The 13,284-nt window shown below is 40.8% G+C and overlaps 1 protein-coding gene across 7 annotated transcripts in view; it reads left to right on the forward strand.

Moving 5' to 3' along the window:
• LOC139421704 (developmentally-regulated GTP-binding protein 2) overlaps nt 1-9,973 on the forward strand; it is a 31,491-nt gene extending 21,518 nt beyond the window's left edge. For all 7 annotated transcript variants that reach the window (XM_071172812.1, XM_071172818.1, XM_071172815.1 and 4 more), the window contains exons 8-14: nt 5,552-5,642; nt 6,879-6,976; nt 7,609-7,685; nt 8,181-8,269; nt 9,228-9,286; nt 9,401-9,454; nt 9,559-9,973. In XM_071172812.1, coding sequence (XP_071028913.1) covers nt 5,552-5,642; nt 6,879-6,976; nt 7,609-7,685; nt 8,181-8,269; nt 9,228-9,286; nt 9,401-9,454; nt 9,559-9,645 — 555 coding nt within the window. In that variant the 3' untranslated portion in view covers nt 9,646-9,973. The remainder of the gene's footprint in view (nt 1-5,551; nt 5,643-6,878; nt 6,977-7,608; nt 7,686-8,180; nt 8,270-9,227; nt 9,287-9,400; nt 9,455-9,558) is intronic.
• The last annotated feature ends 3,311 nt before the right edge of the window (nt 9,974-13,284 follow it).

Consider the following 13,284-nt stretch of genomic DNA (forward strand, 5'->3'; position numbering starts at 1 on the left):
CATGTGTATGATGGTAGTATTCAACAACATGTGTATGATGGTAGTATTCAACAACATGTGTATGATGGTAGTATTCAACAACATGTGTATGATGGTAGTATTCAACAACGTGTATGATGGTAGTATTCAACAACATGTGTATGATGGTAGTATTCAACATGTGTATGATGGTAGTATTCAACATGTGTATGATGGTAGTATTCAACAACATGTGTATGATGGTAGTATTCAACAACATGTGTATGATGGTAGTATTCAACAACATGTGTATGATGGTAGTATTCAACATGTGTATGATGGTAGTATTCAACAACATGTGTATGATGGTAGTATTCAACAACATGTGTATGATGGTAGTATTCAACAACATGTGTATGATGGTAGTATTCAACATGTGTATGATGGTAGGTTTCAACATGTGTATGATGGTAGGTTTCAACATCATGTGTATGATGGTAGTATTCAACATGTGTATGATGGTAGTATTCAACAACGTGTGTATGATGGTAGTATTCAACAACATGTGTATGATGGTAGTATTCAACATGTGTATGATGGTAGTATTCAACATGTGTATGATGGTAGGTTTCAACATCATGTGTATGATGGTAGTATTCAACAACATGTGTATGATGTTAGTATTCAACAACGTGTATGATGGTAGTATTCAACATGTGTATGATGGTAGTATTCAACATGTGTATGATGGTAGTATTCAACAACGTGTGTATGATGGTAGTATTCAACAACATGTGTATGATGGTAGTATTCAACATGTGTATGATGGTAGTATTCAACAGCGTGTGTATGATGGTAGTAATCAACAACGTGTGTATGATGGTAGTATTCAACAACATGTGTATGATGGTAGTATTCAACAACATGTGTATGATGGTAGTATTCAACAACATGTGTATGATGGTAGTATTCAACAACATGTGTATGATGGTAGTATTCAACAACATGTGTATGATGGTAGTATTCAACAACATGTGTATGATGGTAGTATTCAACATGTGTATGATGGTAGTATTCAACAACATGTGTATGATGGTAGTATTCAACAACATGTGTATGATGGTAGTATTCAACAACATGTGTATGATGGTAGTATTCAACAACATGTGTATGATGGTAGTATTCAACAACATGTGTATGATGGTAGTATTCAACAACATGTGTATGATGGTAGTATTCAACATGTGTATGATGGTAGTATTCAACAACATGTGTATGATGGTAGTATTCAACATGTGTATGATGGTAGTATTCAACATGTGTATGATGGTAGTATTCAACATGTGTATGATGGTAGTATTCAACATGTGTATGATGGTAGTATTCAACATGTGTATGATGGTAGTATTCAACATGTGTATGATGGTAGTATTCAACATGTGTATGATGGTAGTATTCAACAACATGTATGATGGTAGGTTTCAACATCATGTGTATGATGGTAGTATTCAACAACATGTGTATGATGGTAGTATTCAACAACATGTGTATGATGGTAGTATTCAACATGTGTATGATGGTAGTATTCAACAACATGTGTATGATGGTAGTATTCAACAACATGTGTATGATGGTAGTATTCAACAACATGTGTATGATGGTAGTATTCAACAACATGTGTATGATGGTAGTATTCAACAACATGTGTATGATGGTAGTATTCAACATGTGTATGATGGTAGTATTCAACATGTGTATGATGGTAGGTTTCAACATCATGTGTATGATGGTAGTATTCAACAACATGTGTATGATGGTAGTATTCAACAACATGTGTATGATGGTAGTATTCAACATGTGTATGATGGTAGGTTTCAACATCATGTGTATGATGGTAGTATTCAACAACATGTGTATGATGGTAGTATTCAACATGTGTATGATGGTAGGTTTCAACATCATGTGTATGATGGTAGTATTCAACATGTGTATGATGGTAGTATTCAACATGTGTATGATGGTAGGTTTCAACATCATGTGTATGATGGTAGTATTCAACAACATGTGTATGATGGTAGTATTCAACAACATGTGTATGATGGTAGTATTCAACATGTGTATGATGGTAGTATTCAACATGTGTATGATGGTAGTATTCAACATGTGTATGATGGTAGTATTCAACAACATGTGTATGATGGTAGTATTCAACATGTGTATGATGGTAGTATTCAACAACATGTGTATGATGGTAGTATTCAACATGTGTATGATGGTAGTATTCAACAACATGTGTATGATGGTAGTATTCAACATGTGTATGATGGTAGTATTCAACATGTGTATGATGGTAGGTTTCAACATGTGTATGATGGTAGTATTCAACAACATGTGTATGATGGTAGTATTCAACAACATGTGTATGATGGTAGTATTCAACAACATGTGTATGATGGTAGTATTCAACATGTGTATGATGGTAGTATTCAACATGTGTATGATGGTAGTATTCAACATGTGTATGATGGTAGTATTCAACAACATGTGTATGATGGTAGTATTCAACATGTGTATGATGGTAGTATTCAACAACATGTGTATGATGGTAGGTTTCAACATGTGTATGATGGTAGTATTCAACAACGTGTATGATGGTAGTATTCAACAACATGTGTATGATGGTAGTATTCAACATGTGTATGATGGTAGTATTCAACAACATGTGTATGATGGTAGTATTCAACAACATGTGTTTGATGGTAGTATTCAACAACATGTGTATGATGGTAGTATTCAACAACATGTGTATAATGGTAGTATTCAACATGTGTATGATGGTAGTATTCAACATGTGTATGATGGTAGTATTCAACAACATGTGTATGATGGTAGTATTCAACAACATGTGTATGATGGTAGTATTCAACAACATGTGTATGATGGTAGTATTCAACAACATGTGTATGATGGTAGTATTTAACAACGTGTGTATGATGGTAGTATTCAACAACATGTGTATGATGGTAGTATTCAACAACATGTGTATGATGGTTGTATTCAACAACATGTGTATGATGGTAGTATTCAACAACATGTGTATGATGGTAGTATTCAACAACATGTGTATGATGGTAGTATTCAACATGTGTATGATGGTAGTATTCAACATGTGTATGATGGTAGTATTCAACATGTGTATGATGGTAGTATTCAACAACATGTGTATGATGGTTGTATTCAACAACATGTGTATGATGGTAGTATTCAACAACATGTGTATGATGGTAGGTTTCAACAACGTGTGTATGATGGTAGTATTCAACAACGTGTATGATGGTAGGTTTCAACAACGTGTGTATGATGGTAGTATTCAACATGTGTATGGTGGTAGTATTCAACAACATGTGTATGATGGTAGTATTCAACAACGTGTGTATGATGGTAGTATTCAACAACGTGTGTATGATGGTAGTATTCAACAACATGTGTATGATGGTAGTATTCAACAACATGTGTATGATGGTAGTATTCAACAACATGTGTATGATGGTAGTATTCAACAACATGTGTATGATGGTAGTATTCAACATGTGTATGATGGTAGTATTCAACAACATGTGTACGATGGTAGTATTCAACAACATGTGTATGATGGTAGTATTCAACAACATGTGTATGATGGTAGTATTCAACAACATGTGTATGATGGTAGTATTCAACATGTGTATGATGGTAGTATTCAACAACATGTGTATGATGGTAGTATTCAACAACATGTGTATGATGGTAGTATTCAACAACATGTGTATGATGGTAGTATTCAACATGTGTATGATGGTAGTATTCAACATGTGTATGATGGTAGGTTTCAACATCATGTGTATGATGGTAGTATTCAACATGTGTATGATGGTAGTATTCAACAACGTGTGTATGATGGTAGTATTCAACAACATGTGTATGATGGTAGTATTCAACATGTGTATGATGGTAGGTTTCAACATCATGTGTATGATGGTAGTATTCAACAACATGTGTATGATGTTAGTATTCAACAACGTGTATGATGGTAGTATTCAACATGTGTATGATGGTAGTATTCAACATGTGTATGATGGTAGTATTCAACAACGTGTGTATGATGGTAGTATTCAACAACATGTGTATGATGGTAGTATTCAACATGTGTATGATGGTAGTATTCAACAGCGTGTGTATGATGGTAGTAATCAACAACATGTGTATGATGGTAGTATTCAACAACATGTGTATGATGGTAGTATTCAACAACATGTGTATGATGGTAGTATTCAACAACATGTGTATGATGGTAGTATTCAACAACATGTGTATGATGGTAGTATTCAACAACATGTGTATGATGGTAGTATTCAACAACATGTGTATGATGGTAGTATTCAACATGTGTATGATGGTAGTATTCAACATGTGTATGATGGTAGTATTCAACATGTGTATGATGGTAGTATTCAACAACATGTGTATGATGGTAGTTTTCAACAACATGTGTATGATGGTAGTATTCAACAACGTGTGTATGATGGTAGTATTCAACAACGTGTGTATGATGGTAGTATTCAACATGTGTATGATGGTAGTATTCAACATGTGTATGATGGTAGTATTCAACAACATGTGTATGATGGTAGTATTCAACAACGTGTATGATGGTAGTATTCAACAACGTGTATGATGGTAGGTTTCAACAACATGTGTATGATGGTAGTATTCAACATGTGTATGATGGTAGGTTTCAACAACATGTGTATGATGGTAGTATTCAACATGTGTATGATGGTAGGTTTCAACAACATGTGTATGATGGTAGTATTCAACAACATGTGTATGATGGTAGTATTCAACAACATGTGTATGATGGTAGTATTCAACATGTGTATGATGGTAGTATTCAACATGTGTATGATGGTAGGTTTCAACAACATGTGTATGATGGTAGTATTCAACAACGTGTGTATGATGGTAGTATTCAACAACATGTGTATGATGGTAGTATTCAACATGTGTATGATGGTAGTATTCAACATGTGTATGATGGTAGTATTCAACAACATGTGTATGATGGTAGTATTCAACAACATGTGTATGATGGTAGTATTCAACAACGTGTGTATGATGGTAGTATTCAACAACATGTGTATGATGGTAGTATTCAACAACATGTGTATGATGGTAGTATTCAACATGTGTATGATGGTAGGGTTCAACAACATGTGTATGATGGTAGTATTCAACAACATGTGTATGATGGTAGTATTCAACAACATGTGTATGATGGTAGTATTCAACATGTGTATGATGGTAGGTTTCAACAACATGTGTATGATGGTAGTATTCAACAACATGTGTATGATGGTAGGTTTCAACAACGTGTGTATGATGGTAGTATTCAACATGTGTATGATGGTAGGTTTCAACAACATGTGTATGATGGTAGTATTCAACAACATGTGTATGATGGTAGTATTCAACAACATGTGTATGATGGTAGGTTTCAACAACATGTGTTTGATGCTGGTCTGTAGTAATGTGACAACTGTGTGTTTGTGTTCAGCCCAAGAAAGGAGGGGGTTTGTCCTATAACTCCATGGTTCCTCTGACGATGTGTTCTGAGAAACTGGTCCAGCTTATCCTCCACGAATACAGTATCCTTCTGACCTACAGACACCACTACCTACAGACACCACTACCTACAGACAGCACATCACCACTAACTACAGACACCACTGACTACAGACACCACTACCTACATACACCACTAGATACAGACACCACTAGATACAGACACCACCAACTACAGACACCATACCACTACCTACAGACACCACTGACTACAGACACCACTACCTACAGACACCACTACCTACAGACACCACTACCTACAGACACCACTGACTACAGACACCACTGACTACAGACACCACTGACTACAGACACCACTGACTACAGACACCACTAGATACAGACACCACCAACTACAGACACCATACCACTAACTACAGACACCACATCACCACTAACTACAGACACCACTAGATACAGACACCACTGACTAGACACCACTACCTACAGACACCATACCACTAGCTACAGACACGATACCACTACTAACTACAGACACCACTAAACACAGACACAACATCACCAACTACAGACACAATACCACCACAAACTACAGACACAATACCACTACTAACTACAGACACCACTAAACACAGACACAACATCACCAACTACAGACACAATACCACCACAAACTACGGACACAATACCACTACTAACTACAGACACCACTAAACACAGACACAACATCACCAACTACAGACACAATACCACCACGAACTACAGACACAATACCACTACTAACTACAGACACAATACCACTACTAACTACAGACACAATACCACTGCTAACTACAGACACAATACCACTGCTAACTACAGACACAATACCACTGCTAACTACAGACACAATACCACTACTAACTACAGACACAATACCACTACTAACTACAGACACCACTAACCACAGTATCCTTCTGACATACAGACACAATACCAGCACAGAACCTTAACGATCCACCTCAGAACAGTAGGTTGAACCTTAACGATCCACCTCAGAACAGTAGGTTGAACCTAATGATCCACCTCAGAACAGTAGGTAGAACCTTAACGATCTACCTCAGAACAGTAGGTTGAACCTAATGATCCACCTCAGAACAGTAGGTAGAACCTTAACGATCCACCTCAGAACAGTAGGTTGAACCTAATGATCCACCTCAGAACAGTAGGTAGAACCTTAACGATCCACCTCAGAACAGTAGGTTGAACCTAATGATCCACCTCAGAACAGTAGGTTGAACCTTAACGATCCACCTCAGAAATCTTCAATGCGGAGGTTCTGTTCCGAGAAGACAGCACTCCTGATGACTTCATCGACGTCATTGTTGGGAACCGAGTTTACATGCCCTGTTTATACGTACGTATCTGATCTATTTTCTAGCGCTATGTTTATATGTACCTACCTGATCTATGATCTAGCTCTATGTTTATATGTACCTACCTGATCTATGATCTAGCTCTATGTTTATACGTACCTGATCTATGATCTAGCTCTGTTTCTATGTACCTGATCTATGATCTAGCTCTATGTTTATACGTACCTGATCTATGATCTAGCTCTGTTTCTATGTACCTGATCTATGATCTAGCTCTATGTTTATACATACTTACCTGATCTATGATCTTGCTCTATGTTTATACGTACCTACCTGATCTATGATCTAGCTCTATGTTAATACGTAGGTAGGTACCTGATCTATGATCTAGCTAGCTCTATGTTTATACATACGTACCTGATCTATGATCTAGCTCTATGTTTATACATACGTACCTGATCTATCATCTAGCTCTATGTTTATATATACGTACCTGATCTAGGATCTAGCTCTGTTTATACGTACCTGATCTATGATCTAGCTCTGTTTATACCTACCTGATCTATGATCTAGCTCTATGTTTATACGTACCTGATCTATGATCTAGCTCTATGTTTATACCTACCTGTTCTGTACCAGTCCACAATGAATATGTAGTGGTGTGTGTGTGAAGGTGTACAACAAGGTGGATCAGATCTCTATAGAGGAGGTGGACAGACTGGCCCACGAACCCCACAGCGTTGTCATCAGGTCAGAAACTACCCTGTCTGTTTCTCTGTCTGTCTCTCTGTCTGTCTGTCTATCTCTCTGTCTGTCTGTCTGTCTGTCTGTCTGTCTGTCTGTCTGTCTGTCTGTCTGTCTGTCTGTCTGTCTGTCTGTCTGTCTGTCTGTCTGTCTGTCTCCTCTCTGTCTGTCTGTCTGTCTGTCTCCTCTCTGTCTGTCTGTCTGTCTGTCTCTCTGTCTGTCTGTCTCTTCTCTGTCTGACTGTCTCTTCTCTGTCTGACTGTCTCTTCTCTGTCTGACTGTCTCTTCTCTGTCTGACTGTCTCTTCTCTGTCTGACTGTCTCTTCTCTGTCTGACTGTGTTGTCTCTGTCTGACTGTGTTGTCTCTGTCTGACTGTGTTGTCTCTGTCTGACTGTGTGTCTCTGTCTGACTGTGTCTCTCTGTCTGACTGTCTCTCTGTCTGACTGACTGTCTCCTCTCTGTCTGACTCTCTCTCTGTCTGACTGTGTTCTCTCTGTTAGCTGTGGGATGAAGCTGAACCTGGACTTCCTGTTAGAGAGGCTGTGGGAATACCTGGCGCTCATCTGTCTTTACACAAAGAAGAGAGGAGGTACACACACACACACACTCCCCCCCCCCCCAACCCCCGTATACAGAGAATGCGTAGGGTTCGATTTTGTTGTTGCCTGCTATTGGTTGATGTCGGTAGCTCCTCCCCATATCTAACTGATCAGCTGTTGTCATAGGCTGAATGAGTTTCAAATTGTCGCATTCTATTTGACTTTTTCTCATACTTAAACGGCCTACTATTTAGGATGCAGGAGAGTTCAGAAATGGACACAGGCTCACTCACACACATACACACTCAAATGTGCACACACACACAGCAATCCAATCGTAAACACACACTCCCACGCTGTGTGTAGAACCCCTGGCGTCTCCCACGCTGTGTGTAGAACCCCTGGTGTCTCTCACGCTGTGTGTAGAACCCCTGGTGTCTCCCACGCTGTGTAGAACCCCTGGTGTCTCTCACGCTGTGTGTAGAACCCCTGGCGTCTCCCACGCTGTGTGTAGAACCCCTGGCGTCTCCCACGCTGTGTGTAGAACCCCTGGCGTCTCCCACGCTGTGTGTAGAACCCCTGGCGTCTCCCACGCTGTGTGTAGAACCCCTGGCGTCTCCCACGCTGTGTGTAGAACCCCTGGCGTCTCCCACGCTGTGTGTAGAACCCCTGGCGTCTCCCACGCTGTGTGTTGAACCCCTGGCGTCTCCCACGCTGTGTGTTGAACCCCTGGCGTCTCCCACGCTGTGTGTTGAACCCCTGGCGTCTCCCACGCTGTGTGTAGAACCCCTGGCGTCTCCCACGCTGTGTGTAGAACCCCTGGCGTCTCCCACGCTGTGTGTAGAACCCCTGGCGTCTCCCACGCTGTGTGTAGAACCCCTGGCGTCTCCCACGCTGTGTGTAGAACCCCTGGCGTCTCCCACGCTGTGTGTTGAACCCCTGGCGTCTCCCACGCTGTGGTTAGAACCCCTGGTGCCTCCTGTTGAATTGTGGGTCTTGTTGTTTCAGAGAGGCCTGACTTCAGCGACGCCATCATCATGAGGAGAGGAGCATCTGTAGAACATGTGGTGAGCTTGAACACACTGACAATCCTGGCTTTGAACCCAGGTGGTCGGCACCAGACTGTGTTAACCCGCTGAGCTAAAGCCTTAACGACGGTCTCCCCCTCTCTCTCCCTGCAGTGCCATCGGATCCACAGAACGTTAGCCAGCCAGTTCAAGTACGCCCTGGTTTGGGTAAGTTAGCAGCACCCCGTGCTAGCAACGTTGGGTTTGCCCTCTGCATTTTAAAACGCTGTATCTTTCTTTCATGACTCCATTTTGTGACTGTTGTGTTCCAGGGCACCAGCACCAAGTTCGACCCCCAGCGGGTGGGGCTAACACACATCATGGAGCACGAGGACGTCATCCAGATTGTTAAGAAGTGAAACAGCTCTTCGGGATAGGACCGATGACAAGCTGGGGGTGGGTGGGACGAGTTATTAAAACAGGCCTTCTGATTGGACGGAATACAAGATGGGTGGGAGGAGTTAAAAACAAAAACAGGAAGTTGATTTATCCAGAACCAGTGTACAGTAGATTCTAAAGTCCTGATTCTTATTTTGCATTTGGAACAACAACAAAAATAACCAATCAAGAACCAGATGCCGTCTGAGTTACAAGAGGACAGGAAGCAACATATTTTAACTTTGTTGACATTGAAACGCATCCAGAATGACAAGGGAAACTAAATAAATTCCACGAACGTGAAATGGACACAGTTTGTTTCTGTGGTTTTGTTTTTCCATTGGTTGCAATTTGTCTTGTTTTTGAATTCCAATCTAGCAGGTTCTGTAGTCTGCAGAAGTAAGGAGACTGACAGCAGAGATGGAGGTGTTGAATTGAAATGACAGCCATTAAAATGGTCCTGTAGTCTGCAGAAGTAAGGAGACTGACAGCAGAGATGGAGGTGTTGAATTGAAATGACAGCCATTAAAATGGTCCTGTAGTCTGCAGAAGTAAGGAGACTGACAGCAGAGATGGAGGTGTTGAATTGAAATGACAGCCATTAAAATGGTTCTGTAGTCTGCAGAAGTAAGGAGACTGACAGCAGAGATGGAGGTGTTGAATTGAAATGACAGCCATTAAAATGGTCCTGTAGTCTGCAGAAGTAAGGAGACTGACAGCAGAGATGGAGGTGTTGACAGCCATTAAAATGGTTCTGTAGTCTGCAGAAGTAAGGAGACTGACAGCAGAGATGGAGGTGTTGACAGCCATTAAAATGGTTCTGTAGTCTGCAGAAGTAAGGAGACTGACAGCAGAGATGGAGGTGTTGAATTGAAATGACAGCCATTAAAATGGTCCTGTAGTCTGCAGAAGTAAGGAGACTGACAGCAGAGATGGAGGTGTTGAATTGAAATGACAGCCATTAAAATGGTCCTGTAGTCTGCAGAAGTAAGGAGACTGACAGCAGAGATGGAGGTGTTGAATTGAAATGACAGCCATTAAAATGGTCCTGTAGTCTGCAGTAAGGAGACTGACAGCAGAGATGGAGGTGTTGACAGCCATTAAAATGGTCCTGTAGTCTGCAGAAGTAAGGAGACTGACAGCAGAGATGGAGGTGTTGACAGCCATTAAAATGGTTCTGTAGTCTGCAGAAGTAAGGAGACTGACAGCAGAGATGGAGGTGTTGACAGCCATTAAAATGGTCCTGTAGTCTACAGAAGTAAGGAGACTGACAGCAGAGATGGAGGTGTTGAATTGAAATGACAGCCATTAAAATGGTCCCAAGGTGAAGTTTCCCCGAGGTACTAGGGCCGGGGTTGAAGGCAGTCAATTCAGGAAGTGAACTTCCTGAACCAATTCAACATTTGAAAATCATTTTCTCAAACGGAGCAGTAGAAACTATTTATTTATTTTATATAAGCTTTTCCTTTTTTTAAATGTTTAATTAAAAATCACTTCCTGAATTGACTGCCTTCAATTCAAATTGACCCCTGTTAGGTACAGATCTGGGATCAGCTTCCCCCTATCCTGAACCATTATACATAAGATTCATAACCCCCCTGTTAGGTACAGATCTGGGATCAGCTTCCCCCAATCCTGAACCATTATACATAAGATTCATAACCCCCCTGTTAGGTACAGATCTGGGATCAGCTTCCCCCTATCCTGAACCATTATACATAAGATTCATAACCCCCCTGTTAGGTACAGATCTGGGATCAGCTGCCCCCACTCCTGAACCATTATACATAAGATTCATAACCCCCCTGTTAGGTACAGATCTGGGATCAGCTTCCCCCTATCCTGAACCATTATACATAAGATTCATAACCCCCCTGTTAGGTACAGATCTGGGATCAGCTTCCCTCAATCCTGAACCATTATACATAAGATTCATAACCCCCCTGTTAGGTACAGATCTGGGATCAGCTTCCCCCAATCCTGAACCATTATACATAAGATTCATAACCCCCCTGTTGGGTACAGATCTGGGATCAGCTTCCCCCTATCCTGAACCATTATACATAAGATTCATAACCCCCCTGTTAGGTACAGATCTGGGATCAGCTTCCCCCAATCCTGAACCATTATACATAAGATTCATAACCCCCCTGTTGGGTACAGATCTGGGATCAGCTTCCCCCTATCCTGAACCATTATACATAAGATTCATAACCCCCCTGTTAGGTACAGATCTGGGATCAGCTTCCCCCTATCCTGAACCATTATACATAAGATTCATAACCCCCCTGTTAGGTACAGATCTGGGATCAGCTTCCCCCAATCCTGAACCATTATACATAAGATTCATAACCCCCCTGTTAGGTACAGATCTGGGATCAGCTTCCCCCTATCCTGAACCATTATACATAAGATTCATAACCCCCCTGTTAGGTACAGATCTGGGATCAGCTTCCCCCAATCCTGAACCATTATACATAAGATTCATAACCCCCCTGTTAGGTACAGATCTGGGATCAGCTTCCCCCTATCAACCATTATACATAAGATTCATAACCCCCCTGTTAGGTACAGATCTGGGATCAGCTGCCCCCTATCCTGAACCATTATATATACATAAGATTCATAACCCCCCTGTTAGGTACAGATCTGGGATCAGCTGCCCCCTATCCTGAACCAACTTCACCCTACTCCTGTTAAAACCAGCGGCAGAGGAGTGACGGCTAGAGTGGATTACTGAAAGGTGTGACGAGCCCTTCTGTGATAGAAAGCTCTGGGTGTCATCGCGTTTTCATGTTTTTTTACAATCACTTTACAAGCGTCAGGAATAGATTTAGATTATCTCTGGTGATCTTCACCTCTGACTAGTTGAACATTAACAGCTAGACTCCCAGATAGTGTGTGTGTGTCGGGAAATGTAATGTAAAACGGTCTTTGAGGTGAGGAGGGTTCACAGTGCAGCAGAAGGAGTTGTGTCGAGAGGGTTGGACGCTTGAAGAGGTTTGTCTCAGTCCGGAGGTAAGAAATGAAACAGTTTTTCTCTTGGAGAATCAGACTATTCACAGAGCACCTTACTGGGCAGGCATTTTCAAAGTGCTTCACAAATGACAGTGAGAAAGATTAAAACACAGGACATTTCTTAAATTGGACATTAAAATGTGAATGACAATAATGAAGTAATGGTAAACCTGAGAGACTAATGCATTAAAATAACACATACACAGAGAGGGATCAAATAGACAGGATGACCAAACATACACAGAGAGGGATCAAATAGACAGGATGACCAAACATACACAGAGAGGGATCAAATAGACAGGATGACCAAACATACACAGAGAGGGATAAAATAGACAGGATGACTAAACATACACAGAGAGGGATCAAATAGACAGGATGACTAAACGTACACAGAGAGGGATCAAGTAGACAGGATGACTAAACGTACACAGAGAGGGATCAAATAGACAGGATGACTAAACGTACACAGAGAGGGATCAAGTAGACAGGATGACTAAACGTACACAGAGAGGGATCAAATAGACAGGATGACTAAACATACACAGAGAGGGATCAAATAGACAGGATGAACAAACATACACAGAGAGGGATCAAATAGA

This window comes from Oncorhynchus clarkii, chromosome 12 (assembly GCF_045791955.1).
Source record: "Oncorhynchus clarkii lewisi isolate Uvic-CL-2024 chromosome 12, UVic_Ocla_1.0, whole genome shotgun sequence".
Classification (NCBI taxonomy): domain Eukaryota; kingdom Metazoa; phylum Chordata; class Actinopteri; order Salmoniformes; family Salmonidae; genus Oncorhynchus; species Oncorhynchus clarkii.